This window comes from Mesocricetus auratus, unplaced genomic scaffold (genome assembly GCF_017639785.1).
Source record: "Mesocricetus auratus isolate SY011 unplaced genomic scaffold, BCM_Maur_2.0 Super-Scaffold_100006, whole genome shotgun sequence".
Lineage (NCBI taxonomy): Eukaryota > Metazoa > Chordata > Mammalia > Rodentia > Cricetidae > Mesocricetus > Mesocricetus auratus.
Genome location: NW_024429190.1, coordinates 85,320,701 through 85,340,038, shown reverse-complemented (window position 1 = coordinate 85,340,038; position 19,338 = coordinate 85,320,701). Strand labels below are relative to the sequence as shown.

Below are 19,338 nucleotides of genomic sequence, written 5' to 3'. Positions count from 1 at the left end.
ACCATGTGAGGCCACATGTCTGGATATGGCTCCTGGAAAAGAAATGACCAGGGTACAAATGGGAGAGCACTCCATGCATTTCCAGGGTAGCAAGGACAAGACTCTGTTTAGAGGGAGATGGTACTTCATGCCAGACATGTGGGCAGTGAGTCCTGAATTGACAAATTGTTATTTATTGCACCTGTGTTTCATAGGATCACCAAGGCACAATGTTCAATTCCCACTGGATTTCTACAACCTTTGCTTCCTTTGACATTTGTCTGTTTGTAGAGCAAGTCTGGGAGCTGGAGAGAAACATGGGCTCCGTTTCCATGATCACATCGGAAACAACAACAGTTCAGCAAAAGCGCATAATTCAGATTCACTGTCCACAGACTAGATCCAGGTTCTGTTCAGGTGTCTTACCGAAATCTCATGTTATCCTCATAAAACGTGGAAGCAGCAAGGATGTCTGTGGCTCTCTGCTCACACACAGGGGGACCAAGGCAAGGACGGTGGAGGAGCTGGGGTTTTGACAGTCTGGCTCAGAATCTTTTGGTCCTGAGCTTGCACAAGGTGCATGTTCCCACTTCACCCATTGTTCTAGATGTCAGGGTTACATGAGCAAACAGTATTTCAATTTGTTATTCGGGTTTGACCTTCAGATTGCATGAATATCTTTCATCTATGTGTCAGGTTTTCTGGACTGCTCAGAGGTTACCATAACAACCCAGAATATTATTGACCGTGATGGTCAGCAAATAGAATTAAGTAATTTGTTTTCTAATGACAGCAGAATTGCTGGTGTCCTTCAGCACTGAGCAATGACAGCACTTGTGAATGAGGTCTCTGTTACACTTTGTTAAAGAGCATACGCTTATTAGTTATAGATGGTAAACACGTACCAGTCATGCATGTGATTAGGAGCAAATATATTAAGGTATTTAATTGAAAGATGGTATTTTGTATATCATGTGTACCTCTTATCTACATAAAAAAATTATCTAAAAGGTACTTGTCATCATTCACAGTGTGGTTAGCTTGGTTCTGATCTCATTGACTCACTCAAATGGGTCAACTAAAGATTAGATAACTATTTTATGACTTCGGCTGGACTTTCTCATATGTGTGAAGCTACAGATAGCTCAAGCTTGAAAACCTCAGGTGGAACAGTTGGCTTCCATATCACATGACCTCCCATAATCCAGCAGGTTCCATGGAGTGTGCTGACAGTGTCCTCAGGAGACAGTCAAGTGCAGGAGTCCTTTCGGAGACACTCAATCTCAGTCATACCTGTAACCCTGTCACTTCTGCCTACTGGTGTAGCTAAAGAAAGTCTTTAGTCAGGTAGATCCAAGACTCTATCCCTGGATGGGAACAGTCCTAAGGTCAGGTTGCAAAGAGGCATGGCTACTATAGTGTGAGGAATAAGCACTGGAAATAAATATTTCTAAATTAATTTTACAGATGGATATGCTGATGTGAAATGTTAAATAGGATACCCTAGAGAAATACTACAAAACTATTGACTAGCAAAGTACTCTAACTCAGTAATAATTAGCAGGTAGTTGGAGAACAAAGTTAGATGTTAAGCCATGTCTAATTCCAAGGCTCTTTTTCACCTTAAATTTTTTGGTCGACTGATTAGTTGGTTGAATAATGAATGACTCTGAGTGCTAAGCAAGCACTGAGCTTTTTACTTTTTAATTTGAGACAGTCTCTCTAAGTTATCCAGACTGGCTTTGTACTCCTTCTGTAGCCTGGGGTGACCTTAAACTTGTAATCTTCCTGCCTCAGCATCCCTGAATATTGAGATTACAGACCTGAATTCATATGTCCACCAGGCCCAGGCGAAGCTTTGTGGTTATTATTTTATTTTGATTGGATGGGCTCTTATGTAGCTAAGGTAGCTTCAAACTCAGAATGTTGGCAAGGGTGACCTTGAACTCCTCTCTGGCCCAAGTGTTAGAATTGTAAACGCCCAATGAAAGTGGTGACCAAAGATGAGGAAATAGGAATCTTGCAATTAAAAAAGCAGTAGCCCTTTCGTTTTCATTGTTAAAGGCATGGATTGTGTCAGTTAAGGGACATTGCTTTAATTAAACAAAATTCCAGCCTGGAGTGATAGCTACAAGTTATTATCTTCACATCTCTGCCTAGGTAGGCCTTAGCTGGGTGAGTGTTTCTCGAAGTAGTACTGCAGAGATTGGTACTGATCAAGTGTGCAACTAGAATCCTGTATGCAAGCTCTTCACCTCCTACTCCCCCAGAGCATATTGTGAGGGGCATCACCAGCAGGAGCTATGGCAGAGGGAGTGTTGATACCATTCAGTTCCTTCTGAATTTAGAGTGTAGTACTGTGTAAACACAATACTGTATGGGGACTCTCTGGCAGGGGCTGGCGTGCTTGAGAAAATCTGGGATATGAGTTCATCTGATGTTGACTCTCAGAAACTCTAAGGGACTGATGTCCACTGTTTCCTCAAAGCCAGAAGGATGATTTTAGGATATTCATTTGATGAAACTCATAGATACTAGGAATCCCATGGAGCCCTTTGAAAATGCAAAGTTGGTTTGATCTCTGTCCGGATATATAGCAGCCTGTAATACACAGCTCCACCAGTGCCTGTGAAAATAAAATAGGGAATACACTCCTTTATGGAGTGGGGTCTGAGACCAGAACATTGGCTTGCCCTGGGGCCTCAGCTGGAATGGGAATTGAGAGCAGAACCTGGATTTGCATAGATTCAGGCCTGTGCCATCTCCTATATACTTTTCTAAGATTCAGAAAGCTTAAAGTGTCCAGGATGGCTAGGTGGTAAGGATAAATGCCTCTTCTCTATGCATTTATCCTCTGTACATCCTAAAGGGGGCGCTAGGTTAACAGTCAGGATTGACAGGCCAAACCCTTTCTCTATTCTGGTTTCTAATCACACTTACGGCGAGTGTTTATAATGTAAGTTAGCTACCAGAGCTTTCTCCTGGAGGTGTAAGTGTTAACAATTGTTGGTGTTCATTCATCCTTTGAAAGCTCTTGCCAGTGTGTGTGTGTGTGTGTGTGTGTGTGTGTGTATACATCTATGTTGTGTATAGGTTAGAGTGTACAGGTGTGCATATGCATGCATGTGGGGGCCTAAGTTCAACATTGTGGAACTTTTTCCAATCTCTCTTCACCTAGGGCTTTCCAATCCAGTTAACTGGCTAGCCAGCAAGTTTCAGGGACCCTTTGCCTCTGCCACCATAGTACTGGGATTACATCTTTGCACCTCAAACTTGATTTTAATTTGGTTTCTTGGCATGAAGTTCCATTCCTCAGACTTGAACAGCAAATACTTTACCACTGAGCCTTCTCCCCGATGCCAACAGGCTTCTTTTTTAAATTTTTTTAACTTTAAAACAATCTTTTCTCATTTTACTCCAACAGGTTTCTTAAAATATATTTTTGATAAAAGAAGTAGCACCCTGTCTTCCTGATCTTCTGTACACAGGAAGTGGAAAGACTGAGGTGGTCTCCCCATCAGACTCCTCAGCTACAATTGGCTAGACATAAAAAATGAGACCCAGCCTAATCAAGAGACCTCTTCCTGAGGGGCTAGCCCAACTCTGTGTGGTTCACTTTCTATGTTATAGGCACAGATGCTCCACAAACTGGACAGGTCTGACAGATCTCCCAATTTAAAGCCATCATCCATTGTGTTGTTTAGTGGTTTCTCAATGATGTGGATCATGCATAGAATGTTTCCATTTGACATCAGTTCAATAGCAAAATATGGAAGACAGTACAAATATCTAACCAAAAGCTAATGTATTAACCAATATTGTATAAGCCCTCCTTTGCTGGAGTTAAGAAGTCATGGTCATTAGTCCTTTGGAAAAGACAGCCATACAAACTTGATTAGCTGGTGATTATAAAATGTTTTTTGTTTACATGTCTGAAAGAATTAATTTGATTTTTGAATATAACAACTCCTAAAATATCTCACTTAAAAGGAAATCTGTTTTATAATATAATTTGTGAAATTTTACATTAACAATTCATACAAGCTTGTCTCTGCTGATGCCTGGGAAGCCCGTGAGAAATAGTACGCTTGAGTCCTGGCCTAGAGTAAACATAAATCTTCAGACATCTCTAGGATGCTGTCTATAAGTGACATGAATCCACATCTTCCATTCATGGACTGCTCATCTGGACCAGTTGTCCCACGCCAACAACGTTCTAGTCAAATGTGAGGCTGGCTTCTTAAAACCTCTGTGAGGAAACGCTTGCTCTGCCTCGTTTTCAATCCCACCTTCCTTTCATGCCGGTCTCTAATGCCCACCATTCTTCATTATCAACGTAGCTTTGCATGGTATGGAAGGTCTCTGGCAGGTTTGGATTCTACCTTAACCAAAGGAGTCAACACTGTGTGTCATGTTCTCAATATTCTTTCCCAGGATCTTGTGGCGACCCTGAGATTTGAAAATGCTTATATCTTCTAGCAGCTGGTCATCCTTCTTTGCACTATAAGGCACACATTTTTCCACTCTGACGTCTTTGCTTTCTTCCCTTGGATGCCAGGAAACTCGGAGCTAAAACATGACCCATAACACAAATGATATAAACCCAGAGACAGATATTGGGGCTCACGCTGAAAGATCAGAGAAGCAAAGCAGGCAGCCACTAGCTCTTACCTCTATCTCAGACTGAAATGGGTGATCCTGCCTCCACAGATCCTCAGAGGGCAATACTGACTGCCTGCTCTCCACCAAGCCTCAGACTGCAATCCTCTGAGTTCCTGTGTCCTTCTGTCTCTGCCCAGCCATATCACTCCTGTCCCTACCTTGATAGAGCTGGGATTAAAGGCGTGTGACCCCAACTGCTGGAATCACCTTTGTGTGAACTGTTTCTCTTTTAGACTGGATCAATTTCTTGTAGCTCAGTGTGGCCCAGAGCTAACAGCGATCCGTCTGCCTCTGCTGAGTCCTAGAATTAAAAGTGTGTACCACCACCTCCTGGCCTCTATGGCTAGCTAGTGTGGGTACTAGAATTAAAGATGTGTATCACCACTGCCTGGCTAGCTTTGCATTTTGATCCCCAGTGGCTTTATTAGATCATAAACAATATATCACCACAATGTACTCAACTGTAGCAAAAGTTCTTCACCCATGTAGGGAGAAGTTCAACAGAAGTGCCTCAACTTTCCATTCTCTCCCATTGCTGTATCTGTGGTCACTGTGGCTTATTCAACAAGTAGTCACAAATTTGACACCCAAACTAACATACATCTGTCATCTTATGGATGGTTCCAGAGGCAGAAGACTGAAGCTGGTTTCACTGGGCAAAAGCAAATTTGCTTCTCAGGTGTGATGATGTGTGTTTCAGGAGGCTGAGGCTGGAGGATAGCAAGCTTGAGAGCAGCCTGGGTATATAGTGAAACCCAGTGTCCAGTACAAGAACATGCAAACTACACGAGAACTATATGTACATTCAACATGCATGTCCTGACCTCTTTGTAACCTGTGCATGTAGGAATCCTGTTGCTTCTTTGTGACCTCTTTTTATCTTGTCAGCCTGTAGCCTGTACCAAACACCATCAAGCATTTTGAAAGCACATTTACTCAAAAATAATCATGCCAAAATATTTTGAACACTTTGATCAACATGGTTTGAAAGGTCACCAAGAGCATATTAAGAATTATTCTCTTTCTTGAGAGCCCACACTCAGCCCAGTGTGGGTACTATGATGCTACTGTCAATGTCTTATGAATCTCTTGCCACCAATATCTTAATGTTCATCCTTAATTCTATATAAAACATCTTCTTGTTAATCTTCAAGTTTGTTTTAAAAGATATCAGTTTGCTAAACAGCCACACCTTGCTAGAGACTGCAAGGGAGAATCCATCTTAGAGATTTCCAGCTTCTAGTAGTGGCTGGATTTCTGACCTCATCACTTTAATCTCTAGCTCATCAGTAGTTACAGGACTTTTTCTTCTCTGTTGAATCTCCCATTGTTTCCTTCCTGCAGGGCTATACAAACAGTGTGCTTCAACCATCCATATAAAACATACACATTATATCTCAGCAACCTCAGGACATTTCTACTCACTTATACAATCCATTCAGGGTTCAATATCTCATCTAAATACCACCAGCTCAAAAGTCCCAAGCCTCATCATAAATTGTCTCAGGTCAGACATGAGACAGCTCGGAGAAAGAGCAGCTCTGAGATTCTGGCTTCCATCTTGAAAGTCAAGCATCTGCTACAGTGCCTTGCACACAGTTGGTGCCCACATACTCTTACCTTGCAGGCATCCCCTCCTCCTTTACTCATTGCATTCTGCATTTGCTGTACCACTTCATTTTCCTGCTACAGATTAATTTATCACTGTGGGCCACTCTGATCTTCTTTATAGGCATAGCCCCTTGGGTCCTGTGTTGTGGACTTTAAGAATATTTTTTACTTCCTTCTTATGATGCCGTTGTCAAGTTTCTGCCCAGCCCCAGGCACCGCCTTCCTTTTGTCTCACTCTTCTGCATGTGTGCCAAGGTCAAAATGTCGCTGTGACTCATTCCCTTATAGCTTACTAAGGTGGTAGCTGGTGGCCATGTGTGGCTGCAGGGAAAGTAGCCTGGCTTCATATGTAATTTCTAGTATGGCTGGAAGAATCTAACTGCATCTTTAAGGTTATGTGACCAAGGGGCAACACAGCCAATGAGGTATAGCCTCCCTTTTCTTGCTCTACTCAAATCTACTTCCTGCCTACTTGGTCAGGCTGTAGCTACTGTGTGCTTTCCTGATCAGTTCTTCGGGGTTCCCATGTGAACATTTGTAAGTCTGACAGCCAGTGACAATCACTTATGGACAGCTCAGCACGTGACTGAAGCTGCTCTGTGTTTGACTCCTGCCATTTCAATCCTGGCGTGGGAATCACTATTATCCCAAAGTTCAGATAAGAAAAACCAGATGGAGAGACATGACTAGAAAGTGGCCAGCCCATAATACCTGCAATCATCAATTAAAACCATGTCTATACCTGGTAAGACTCACAGAAAAATGTGCCTGAGACCTGGGATTACACAGCACAGTCACAAAGAACCCCTCCTTACTCCTCACTGGGTTTTCACTTACAAGCTAAAAGGAACTGGTGTCTAACTCTGGGATTGCTGAGACACGCCCACTGCACTGAGAGGACCTCTTCTTTCCTTGGGGTTCTGTTTTATATGCCTCAGTAGCTCCCCTACACCAGATTTTCATCCGAAAACAAAAAAAAAACTTTAAGAGAGGTTGAAAAATTGTTACAATGACCTTTGTGTATCCTGGCATTCCATTACCTATTATAAACCTTTGCTCCCTGTGCCGTTCATACTCTCAGGCAAATGCAGCTTGGTTTGCTGAACAGTGGTTCTGAGAACTCATTCCCAGTACTTCTGCATGGAACCTGAGAGTAAGGACCATCTCTGTCCTACTCGCATAGTCATGATGCCTAGGAAATGTTAAGTTAGCACAGTAGCATCTAAAGGTCACTCTGCACTCAGGTTTCTCCAGCTCTTCAAGAAACACCTATTTGTCAGTACTTTTTTTTTTAAGTTGGAAGCCCATCTTTTATGATGTCTTTGTGAAGTAGCTTTCATTTGGAAGTTGTATGTCCAGTCTTCCTGTTGTTGTTGCTGTGGTTTCCTTTTGTCTTGTTCCATGTCTATTTCCCTTCTGTCACAGCTCACTCTGGAATCTTCCAGTTCTGTTAGTTTAACTCTCCCATCTCAAGTGGATTCAGGTGGTGAGTTTTGTCTGGCATGCTTGAGGTGCAAACCATTTCCTTTATGTATAAGAAAATAACTGAAATTCTCCAACAAAATTATGTGTTATTTTTTTGTGACAATTACTGAAGTCTAAGAATCCTCTTTAATGACTAAAGTTTCTGGAAACATCTTCCTCCTGAACTTTGACCAATCTCCTGGAAACTCTGACAGCCCAGAGGTGGATGTTTTGGTTTGCCCTTGGGTTGGTAGTAAAGTATTTGAAGTATGAGAGTATGTGACTTGCTAGATTCCTGGACACTGCTCCTAGTGGAACTGATGTTGAATCCAATAATAGATATTGGTTTGGGATCTCAATCCCATACTTTCTCTCTCAAGCCAGTGACTATTATCAATTTAATATAAAATAGATAGGAGGCAGGGTTAAAAAGGATAAGATGTTATTAAAAAGGTAATAGTAACCCACCGACACAGAGCAACATCTGAATCCAGCATCAGTTAGGTCTTTGTAAAAGTGACCTTCAAGCAACCTGTACTCTGTTGAGACAATGAGAGCTTAATTTATGGAGATTATATTTTAAAAGTTTCCAAAGCTCACTACTGTAGATATATAAGCACATGCTGAGAAATAATAATAGAGAAGTAGAGAGAAGCCAAGGTGGATGGGTTCCCATTTAATCTCATAAATTTATGGCACACTGTATAATAATTATGGGTATTAGTCAAGACATGGGAATATCTTTACCTTGAGCTCTGAACCCACAGTAGGAAAAATTCTTGGCTGGAAACAAAAGGAGTCTTGGACTCTTTATTTGTTTTTCCAGTGAATTAATGGACAAGAAGAACTTCTTAACCCTTATGGGCACTGTACCCAATAAATCATGCAGAGAGGAGGTAAGATGTTCAGAAGGCTGGGTTTTTGACTACTATGTCAAGGTTTCACTTAAAGATGTGTCCTGAGTTAGGGTTTCAGTTTACGTGATAAAACCATGACCCAAAGCAAAGTGGAGAAGAAAGGGTTTATTTGGCTTATACTTCCACATCTTGGCCCATCACTGAAGGAAATCAGGATGGGAACTCAAATAGGGCAGGAACCTTGAGGCAGGAGCTGATGCAGAGGCCGTGAAGGAGTGATGTTTGGTGGCGTGCTCAGTCTGCTTTTTTATAGAACCAGGAAAACAATAGGCTTGGCCCTCCTCTATCAATCACTAATTAAGAAAATGCTCTACAGCTGGATCTTGTGGAGACATTTCTGCAACTGAGGATCCTTCCTCTCTGATGACTCTAGCTTGCATTGACATAAAATCAGCCAGCCCAAGATATATTCTGTGATGTAGGTTTTAGGCAAGGAAAAGCTGTACTACAGCTAACTGGAATAAGAGCAGATGGTTCTCACACCATTGTGATGTCAGGATGAAATATGAGGGCCTCACAAGAGAAGTTGAGGGTATGTAGTCTCAATTCCACAGGACCCAGTCAAGGGATTCACAGAGAGCTGGTTTGACATTAAAACCAGGCACTTTCATTCACAGATTCTCAATATTGGACACAAGAAAGAAAAGAGGCTCAAAACAAGCGAACAGTGGATGGGGGCCTTAGGAGCATCTAGAGTCCACAAACTGCCCTGAAGGTATCTGAGGTTGGAGTTCTATCCCAGGGTCCAAGCTCTGTCCTGAAGACATATGCAACCAACTGCTCATCTGGGAACACCTGGGATTCCAGGTTTTATCTGGCAGACATTAGGGGTCTATCTTCTGTCCTGGAGGACATCTAAGATCCAGATTCTGTCTGAGAATGTAGTTTCCCAGTTCTTTCCTTCATGACTTCTGGTATCCAGGATTCTGACCTTAGCTGATCAGAGGATCTGAGATCTGTGCTGAGAGGTGATGTATTCCAAGCTCTGTCGTGGGGCAAGTCTGTAGTCAGGGTTCTGTCCTGAGAGTCTCCTTCTTCCCTCCTCTTCTACCGCCATCATTTTCACAACACATAGAAGTTTGTGTAGAGACAAACTCCATCTAGGCTGGCATTTAAGTAGCATTAGATGAACAGGAAACAGAGGACCATGGTTAACTATTAGCACAGCATGCCCACAATGTCATATTCCACCAAGGCTGAAACGCTAGACTCGGGATTCTGCTTCTGACACTGAATAGGTGTCCCACAAACAAGCTGGAACCCATGTAATCCTTCGCTTGTTCAACACACTAGGGCCACAGCTGCTCATGGAAAGTTAGGAGGGTTTTTGTGCATCCCTGAGAAAATGCGGTTCCACTTTCTCCTCCAGCATTTTCTTACTCGCCATTCCTTTGATTGACCTCAGCCTCCGAATGAGAGCACCAGTCAGCTCCATAGTTTCATGATTAGTATAAGGTTGTAGATAGCCTTACCATCATTGTTAAGTAACAAACTAACTTTAAACCAAAGCACAAATTTATTTTAGAAGATTAAGCATAACATTGAATCTCATATTCAACTTTTCCCTACAATCTTTTGTTTCAGACTGAAAGAGAAAGGGGGAATTGTATTCTCCTCTCTATCCACTCCACTTCCATGTCAGGTAAAGTATCAGCTGCCCTTGAACGTACAAATGGATGGGAAGATTCATGGTCACTTGACCTGGTGACTCTTTCCTGAGACTCTTCCATGACACAGTGCTGCTCTATGGTTTCATGATTCTGGAACCATATAAATTCCAGATGTTCACACATCTAAACTTAAGCATGGCATTCCTTGATTAGGATTCAGGATTCTCCCTTATTTTCTTGTTGCTGGAGTATTTTTGCTCTGGAAACTATATAGTACCTATTCTGCCTTGGAGGACATCTTTGTCTTTAGTGATCTTCTGACCATAAGAACCAGTTTAACGTCTCTAAACAGAGTAAGGAGCATACATTAAGGAGCAGGCCCACTCAGCCTCCAAATATTACCAAGACTATCTTCTAACAGCACATTGCTTGACTCTGATTCTCCACCAATACCCAGGGTCATGTAATAAACTCTCCTTGGAGAAGATGGTGAATGGGGTGCCCTTTTCACCCTTCAAGTAGGTTAGAAGATGTTAGACTACCATGACATGTGTCAGTCAAGCATCATATGGTGACTTAACACATCACTTGGGAATTCTACATTCATTTTACTAAGACCCTGGTCAGAATTAAAGGTACCACCTTATTAGATGGGTGTATCTCTACATGAATGCCTGGCACATAATAAATGTCAAATGGTAGTTGTGTATGATGAAATAATAACACATCCAAACTAATTTTCAGTAAATTTTTACTAAGATGTCTGATGTGAAAACGGTAGGACACTGAATCTTCTCTGTGACCATGTGGTCTAGTAACTGTAACAGGTAAGTAGTTATTAGGAAAGAAAGGGATAAGAAGCGGCAGCTGGGATGCCACAGAAGCAGAGGTTGGGGTCTCAGGGAGCAATCGTGCCTTCCATGGAATAATCACTCCCAAATGGCGTTATTGAGGATCTCCAGGCTGATTGTTTCAGGGTGTGGCTCACACTTTTATTTTATTCATTGATGTTTTGATCTTTCATCCTGAAATGTGATCTGCCTTTGTTCGCTGGGCTGCCACTCTCCAGCCCTTACATGGGGAGAACAATTCCTTGCTAAGTAACCACATTGGGTTAGTTTTCTAGCTACTCCATGGTTCCTTTGTACTGTTATCATTTTGATGTTTTATTCCTTACGAGTTTCAAACCATATACGGAAGTAGGCAATACACAGTCTTTCTTCTGGCAGGCTTAGTCCTGCTTAGAGTTAGCCATTACTAACTTTTCCTTTCTGGAAACTGCCTGAACCTATGTAAGCAGAGTGAATGTATGCTTTCATTTGCATGCTTACCTCTTCTAAAAACATTGTACATACCTGGGACTCTACTGTAAGAACATCCTTTGTCAAGCCAGTTTTGGGGTTCTCCTTGGCTATCATTGCACCCGCAAAGCTTGTCTATAAATTTAGGATGATACTACTCGAGAAAAGAGTTCACTGCTCTGAACTCAAAAGGGGCTGAGAGTGTTTTGTTCTTTTCACATCTGTTGACATTAGATGTTCTTCCTATAGATGTCTCAACTAAATTTGTTTTACTCACAATGATATTCTATGGTTTACATGGAATGTAATATATGTGTGTGTTTACATTTATGGTATATGTATGCATGTGTATATATTATAAAGTCATATGTATGTATGTATGCATGCATGTGTATGTATGTATTTCTGCCCATTCTCTTGAATCAGTTTCTTATTCTTTTGAAGACTTTTCTGTAAGTTAAAAAATAGACAACCACAAGACCTTTGTCTTTCCATCTTCCTCTTGACTTGTGTATGGTCTTACTTTCTGACACAGAGAAATTGCAAATGTATGTAATTATGCGATATTTCTGCCATTGATTTGACTTCTAGATTGTGTGTTTAGAGGCTTTCCTGTTCTGTGACTTTTGCCTTCTTACTAAACCCTACTGGCCAGAAGCAGCATTGTTGAGAATAAAGCTAGTACATCTGTTTCTCCTGCAGTGGTTCACGCTGTTACTCAGAAGGGTTGACAATGCTTGGGATAGCACCTCTCAATAGTCCTGACTATCCCTTAATCACAAGGAAAAAATAGAAAACTGGGCAAGGACAATCAGTCTGCTGCCAAGGGAACTGTCCTCTCTCTGTAAAGTAGACTTACTTTTCTTCATTCTGGAAAAGGAATCTGATGGCTGTCACCAACCCCAGCATTAATTTTGTAACTCAAAAGCTTATGTAGTTAGAAAATTTAAGCAAGGCATGAGTCTTGGAATAAAACGGTCCTTTTTTTGGCACAGGTCGCAGCTAGACACCACATTTGGAAATATCACAGTTTTCTGTTGTCGCGGGCAAGGGGATAAGTGAATAGAGATAATGGACTTCAGTGATTTGGGTGTGAAGGGGCATTTTGAGTTAGAAAAGGTGCTTTTGAACTTGGTCTTTCTCATTAGCGAGTCTAGTTCTTTATCAGAGGGACAGCCAGTGACCAGTGAGTCCAGCCCTGTATCAGAGGGGCAGCTGGTGACTACTGTGACTGTCTCTGGCATCCCTCTGTGACCCAGGCCCTTCTCATTGTCATGGAAATCTGCTAACCCTCTTCTCCCAGCACCACAGCTTATTTGCTCTTTGAGTTGAATCAAAACAGACTGCGGGGAGGTCCATGTTTCTATGCTTCTGTTAGCATTGTTCTTCATGGGTGAGAGAATACTATCTCTTTCTTGGAACCTCAGCTGCCCACCAGTTATTGTCCATTTGTACAGTAAGTTAAGGTCAGGCCATGCTGCCAATCACTTTGAACTGGTTACTCAGCATCAAAAGCCTTTCCCTCCTCCCTTGTAAAAATGACCCAACTTAATTGATTATTTTGACTGTGCGGTGTGTCTCCTGGACACTATGTCAATCTACTTGTTCTTGTGATATAGCAGAGGTTCACTTTTCATGATTCTGGATAATAGGATATCCAAGATCAATCAAGGTCTCAAAAGTCTGTGTATGTAGCGGAGACTCATTTCTTACTTCAAAGATGGTACTCTCTGTGTGTCCTCATGTAGTGCAGAGACAAGAATTTCTCTGGAAATGTTTACACTGATATGAATGCTGCCCGTGAGGGATCTGCTTTTCCATAGACATGTTTCTGTTACCCTTGTATTGGTATTAGATTTCAACATCTGAATCATCACAGTCCGTGAATATTCAGGCTATAGCAGCTCTAAACATTCTGTATCTCTTGTCACTACATCCAAGATTGGGGTATAAACCAAGTCACAGTAGCTGAGCCATCTGGTTAATCTCAAAAGGCTTTATTTTTCTTCATTTTTCGTTTATCACAGAAAGTGAAACACTTGTTTGGAGCCAACATCTTTGGAAGAAAGAGATGTTCTGTATTAGTTTTCTTAACAAGCATTCTATGCCAATTGGGAACAAAGGGTCCCATTTCAAGATGAGCTACACGCACTCTTATGCTGAGACCTCAGTGTGAGTCAGAGCCATTTCTTATGTGTGGCCATGGCTGCTGAAATGGCAAGACTAGAGAATCCATCACCAAGTCCAGAGGAGTCTAATGACAAAAAGATCCATCCTTCCATCTCCCCAAGGGCCTGTTCTCACAGTTTATCCAAGCTTGACTACATTAGCATGTGGAACAAATATATTTAATGAGTTGGTTTTTAAGTTACAGATAGTAACAGTTGTCATTATGAGTAATGAAAGCATAGAGAGTCTTGTCAATATCACATCACTTCACCCACTAACAGTATTTATATCTTACAACGTGTCAGTCACTATTAGATGGTGGGCATGCATCCAAGAAGGGTGGTAGTAACTGTAGCTGAGAAGTATTGAGCTCTTACTGTCTATATATTACCTCATACAATCCGAAGATCAACTTCATAATTAAGTGCCTTTGTGATATCGAATCAAAGACAAAGGAACAGTCTTTAGAGAGAAAGAATAATGTTAACAAAGACAAAACCTTGGCCACATAGAGCGTATGGACCATCTGCTGTCATTTCCACATGAGACAGACACAAGTCCATACCCTCCAGAAATCCATACCCTGAGCTAAGGAACATGTCTACCCAGAAACCAGTCACTTCAAGATCTCAGGAGTGTGAAGACCCCAAAGAGATTGCCACCTTTCAATTAATCTGTGGCTGACGTGCACACCGTGTTGCTGGAAGTCTCTTGATTGATGTGGACTTCCTCTATTTCCAACAATACCTTTCATCTTGTCCCTCATGTCCTCCCGGCATCCCCAGTGAATACTTCTACCCCTCTCTGATTTGTTTGTATGTTCCCTCCCTTTCCTGTTCCCTGGGTCTCTCTCCCACCTAGATGATAATTATTAGGTTCGCAAACGTCACAGTGTAGCTTCAGAGGAGAACATGGGAGGGAAGGACACCGGACCACAAATGAAACAAGGTATTTAGAGAGGGTTTGGGGCATCTGCGGATTCTTCCTTGATGCTTCCTGGTGTTTAATGGACTCAAGGAAAGCAGGAACCCACTGGAATGTGCTGGGCTCCTTCTTTCTTACTTTCTGGCACTCCAGGAATGCGGAATTCCAAAAGCACATCCACACCACTCTGTTGTTGTTGTTAATCTAGTTTTTTCCATGATTAACAACTTAGTTCATTATGTTTCCAGCGCACATTAATCATCTTTTCTGCAAGTTTGGTAACATTTGGAATCATTTCCCTATGAATTTATCCATCTGGGATCTCTATAAAAGATAAGTTTGCACAAAACTGTTTGTTGCTCGCTGCTGAGAGTGAAGGTACTTATTGTTCCCTGAATCCTGGGAGGATGCTTCTGAAGTCAACTGGGGTTCCTTTATCATTAATGGGTCCATCAGTTGAGCTCCCTGAGTTTCCAACGTGGATCAAGACCCAAAGGAGGGAGGTTTTTCCTACAATATAATAGTAATGAAAATCCCTAAAAGCAGTACTCTGTGGAGCCCGCTTGCACCTCTGGAGCAGATGGGAGTGAAGGAAGCTGTGAGGGCATCTGAAAAAGAGGAGAGATGGATGAGTCAGAGCCAATACCCTGGCAGGAGTCCTGTCTTTACACCTACAGGTTATTTGACCTTAGAGAAGACACATGTCTCACTAAAATCCATTCACTCCTCCTATGAGCTACTATCATAGGGTAGTTCTGAATGTTAGCTTGCATTCTCTCTGCTGTTGAGAAAACTCTGCAATATTGTTAATGCTAATCAATTTTGCAATTCCTACATTTTCCCAAAACTAACAATGTCTATGTGTATGTGTGCATATTTATAAATAATATATATAATACATATAAGAAAGAGAAAAATCAACTAATGGGGAATTTCCATGGCTGCTTCTAACACCAACATGTGTATATGTATCTGTGTGTTTATGCACACACAGTATATACATATAACAGTATGTATAGACAATACGTATATGAATAATACATGTGGTGTATACATATGTGTGTATGTGTGGGTAAGCATCCATGAAAGAATAGCCTGTTGGGGTTGTCTAGAAGTCAGGGTTCTTAATTATCTTTTATATAAAACATCATACAGTAATATGCTTTGTTTGAGCTGGGCAGAGGATATGTTGTTTAGGAAACAGACAGAAAATCCTTTGGGATGCAGTTGTGAGCATCCTCCTGGGTACCGTGCAGTCTCGGAGCTCAGGAAGAAAGCAGTTCCTGCTGAGGTTCCTATTAGTTTGCCTCCAGCACCATAGTGAAGCTCAGAGGCATCCGTCCACTTCTTAACTAAATCAGATGTTTCTTTAGAGACAATGTTCTTCATTGAGTATCTTCACAAAGCCCATGACAAACATTTTTGTCTATGATCATTAACCTTGAAATGTAGATATCGGTTCTTGTTGCTGCCCAGTGCAGAGTTGAATTGCATAATGCCTGTGTTACTGTAGGAAGGGTGAAAGATGTGATTAAATTTTATTGCCATAGAAAGGCCCACGAGTGGACAAGAAGAGATGGGATTAAGTTTGTTCTAATTCTGTCCTGGCTGAAAGCAAGGTGATGGGATATGGAAATGTTGACCTCTGTTGAGAGTCTCTTCCCAGCACTGGGGACTTCAGCAGGAGATTCCCATTGCACAGGAAACCTCCAGTGGCCTTGACGGAAACTGCCTGCCTAACTCACCTTCCTGCCCCTGTGGAAGGCCAGACACCTGAGGCACATTTTAATTGCCATGTACCTCTCCTTGCAAGTGAGCTAATTGCATCTGCTTCCCTTTCCTTTAGGTTTCCAAGTGAGGACAGAAATAATGAAGACTGTGTGCTAGCTGTATCCTTTTGAAGCACCCAGGAAGAAGTCCAGAGTGTGGTCAGAACTGTTGCAGCACTCGGAGTAAAGGAGGGATGGACTCGGGATTATGCTGAGATTCCAGAATGAATCTGGTCGACCTGTGGCTATCCCGTTCCCTCTCCATGTGTCTCCTCCTCCAAAGCTTTGTTCTGATGATCCTGTGCTTTCATTCTGCCAGTATGTGTCCCAAAGGCTGCCTTTGTTCTTCCTCTGGGGGTTTAAATGTTACCTGTAGCAATGCAAACCTCAAGGAAATACCCAGAGATCTCCCTCCTGAAACAGTTTTGCTGTATCTGGACTCCAACCAGATCACATCCATCCCCAATGAGATTTTTAAGGACCTCCATCAACTGAGAGTTCTCAACCTGTCCAAGAACGGCATTGAGTTTATTGATGAGCATGCATTCAAAGGAGTAGCAGAGACCTTGCAGACCCTTGACCTGTCTGACAATAGGATTCAAAGTGTGCACAAAAATGCCTTCAACAATCTGAAGGCTAGGGCCAGAATCGCCAACAACCCCTGGCATTGTGACTGCACTCTCCAGCAAGTTCTGAGGAGCATGGCATCCAATCATGAGACAGCACACAATGTAATTTGCAAGACTTCAGTGTTGGATGAACATGCTGGGAGACCGTTCCTCAACGCTGCCAATGATGCTGACCTTTGTAACCTCCCTAAAAAGACCACTGACTATGCCATGCTGGTCACCATGTTCGGCTGGTTCACCATGGTGATCTCTTACGTGGTGTATTATGTGAGGCAGAATCAGGAGGATGCCCGGAGACACCTTGAATACTTGAAATCCCTGCCAAGCAGGCAAAAGAAGGCAGATGAACCCGATGATGTTAGCACTGTGGTATAGTGACCATGCTGACTGGCACTGGGAAAGTAGCTTCTGGTTGTAGTAGAGTAAGTGGTTCACTTCTCCTTCCATTGTACACGTTTCAAACTTTGTGTTTTAGTTTCTTTGGAATCATGGCACTGTTGAACTTTTCACAAACACTACCACACTAACGATTTTAGTTTAGGTGATCTCCCCCCATTAATTGTGCCCCTGGTTCCTAAGTAACAAGCTCTCTGAACATTAGTTAGACCCATCTCACTATTTAATAATGAAATTTATTTTTTTAATTTAAAACTGAATAAAAGCTTAACTTTGAACCATGGAAAAGAGTGTGACTTATTGGTTAAGAAACAATACAGTTGATCCACTTGCTTTGAAGAGAAAAGGGCAATCCTGCTACTCTAAAGGACTGTTATATTGAAAGGTATATCACAAGCCCTGGGGTACCCTGGAGAAGCAGAGCTGAATTATTGACCGGTTAAGTGTCTGTCAGACTTTAGCTAGCCAAGATGATTTTACAAATGTGTTTCCCCCAGACAGGCTATGTGAGGATGGCCGCTGACTAGCATCTGATTTTCAAAATGAGTAGGTTTAGCAATAAAAAACAAATACTTGCTTCTACTCTGTGTTGGACACAATGGGAAAGCAAAAACAATGGCATGTTATCTTATCCTCGGGATTGCTTTATGGTGGGCAGCAATGTGTGGTGAATACAGAAATAGCTATGCTAAGAAAGGAAGAGAGCACCCACTCTGTGGGAGCACTGGGTGGGGATGGTGTTACCACTAATGTCTCTAGCCTCTCACCAACAGAGGAGAAAGTGACCATCAGGCTGTACATAGAAAGTAGAGGTTCAGCCCCCTGCCTGGTAGAGAGCATTAGAGCTTGAATTTGAGCCAGGTATTTTCTGAATAGAAGTCTGCTCATCGATAGTCCTTCTACATTGGTTTGCAAACAGAATTCACGTGGTAAAAATGCACTAACATGACGTTTCATGAGTTTTGTTATTGCTCTGTTTGCCACACAAAGGAGATGCCCTGTCCTAACTATGGTCAGAAATACTGGAGGCACATTTGGCTCCTGGAGTGGGGAATGGTGGGCTTGATTTTGGGGATGAATGTGACCAAGTAAGCATGAAGGACCAAAGCTAAGGGCATATAGGAACGAAGGTGGAAAGCCATTCCCAGTGAAGGAATCTATGTGGAGAGTGAGACATGGGTTCAAACCCTCTAGTGACTTTAAACTGGAGAATGGCCATAGTCTATCACACACCGCTTATGGAAGGAACATTTACTTTGCTCCAAATACTTTTCTGAGTCATCTTAATTAATGCTTGCAAGACCCTATGAGATAATTTAGTTATATAATAGATTCAGGACTCTAACCCTTGTAAGAAGCATTGCTTATGCACCAACACTAAGTTTAGAGAGTTTTCGAAATTTGTATGGCCCTGCTCAGAACACATACAGTGATACCCATAGTCTCTGGACTACTCCCGTCCTGCCATTCTGTCATAGTCTTGGCTTGCTACATAAGGTGACCAGTTCCTCAGTGACATGGGTTTGCAAACACCTGCATGACAATTCCATGTAAAAAGCAGAAGTAAATTGCTCTGTATAAGGCCCGTGTAGGAAAGAGGGTTAGTGTGTCTTTGTGATACACGTGGCGTTGTCCAGCCCACATGAGATTGTCTTCAGGGTGCCAAGACTCATGGTTCTACTCTCAGAAAGCCCTGGAGGTCTAACCATAACCATAGTCTGCTGAAAGGATTGCTAAAGAAATCAGAAAGATACAGTATTGGCCATTGTGTGCTCACAGACACTTTAACCATCCTGAGATACATAAGTCTACCCCAAAATTCAGAAATAACTCTCAGATGTGAAATTTGTGTTAGGGCCTAGAACTCCTGCTCACAGGAGACTAAAGTCTGATGGCCTGCCTTCAAA

At 42.1% G+C, this 19,338-nt stretch overlaps 1 protein-coding gene across 6 annotated transcripts in view; it reads left to right on the top strand.

The window, feature by feature from the left end:
* Nucleotides 1–17,714, top strand: part of Lrrc3b (leucine rich repeat containing 3B) — an 87,910-nt gene extending 70,196 nt beyond the window's left edge. For 3 of the 6 annotated variants that reach the window (XM_005076412.4, XM_013117942.3, XM_013117941.3), the window contains exon 2: nucleotides 16,484–17,714. In XM_005076412.4, coding sequence (XP_005076469.1) covers nucleotides 16,631–17,410 — 780 coding nt within the window. In that variant the 5' untranslated portion in view covers nucleotides 16,484–16,630 and the 3' untranslated portion in view covers nucleotides 17,411–17,714. Of the gene's footprint in view, nucleotides 1–9,175; nucleotides 9,349–9,412; nucleotides 9,602–10,217; nucleotides 10,276–16,483 lie in introns of those variants that run through there. The other 3 variants (XM_021230860.2, XM_040747631.1, XM_040747632.1) reach the window with 3 other exon arrangements.
* Nucleotides 17,715–19,338: the final 1,624 nt, after the last annotated feature.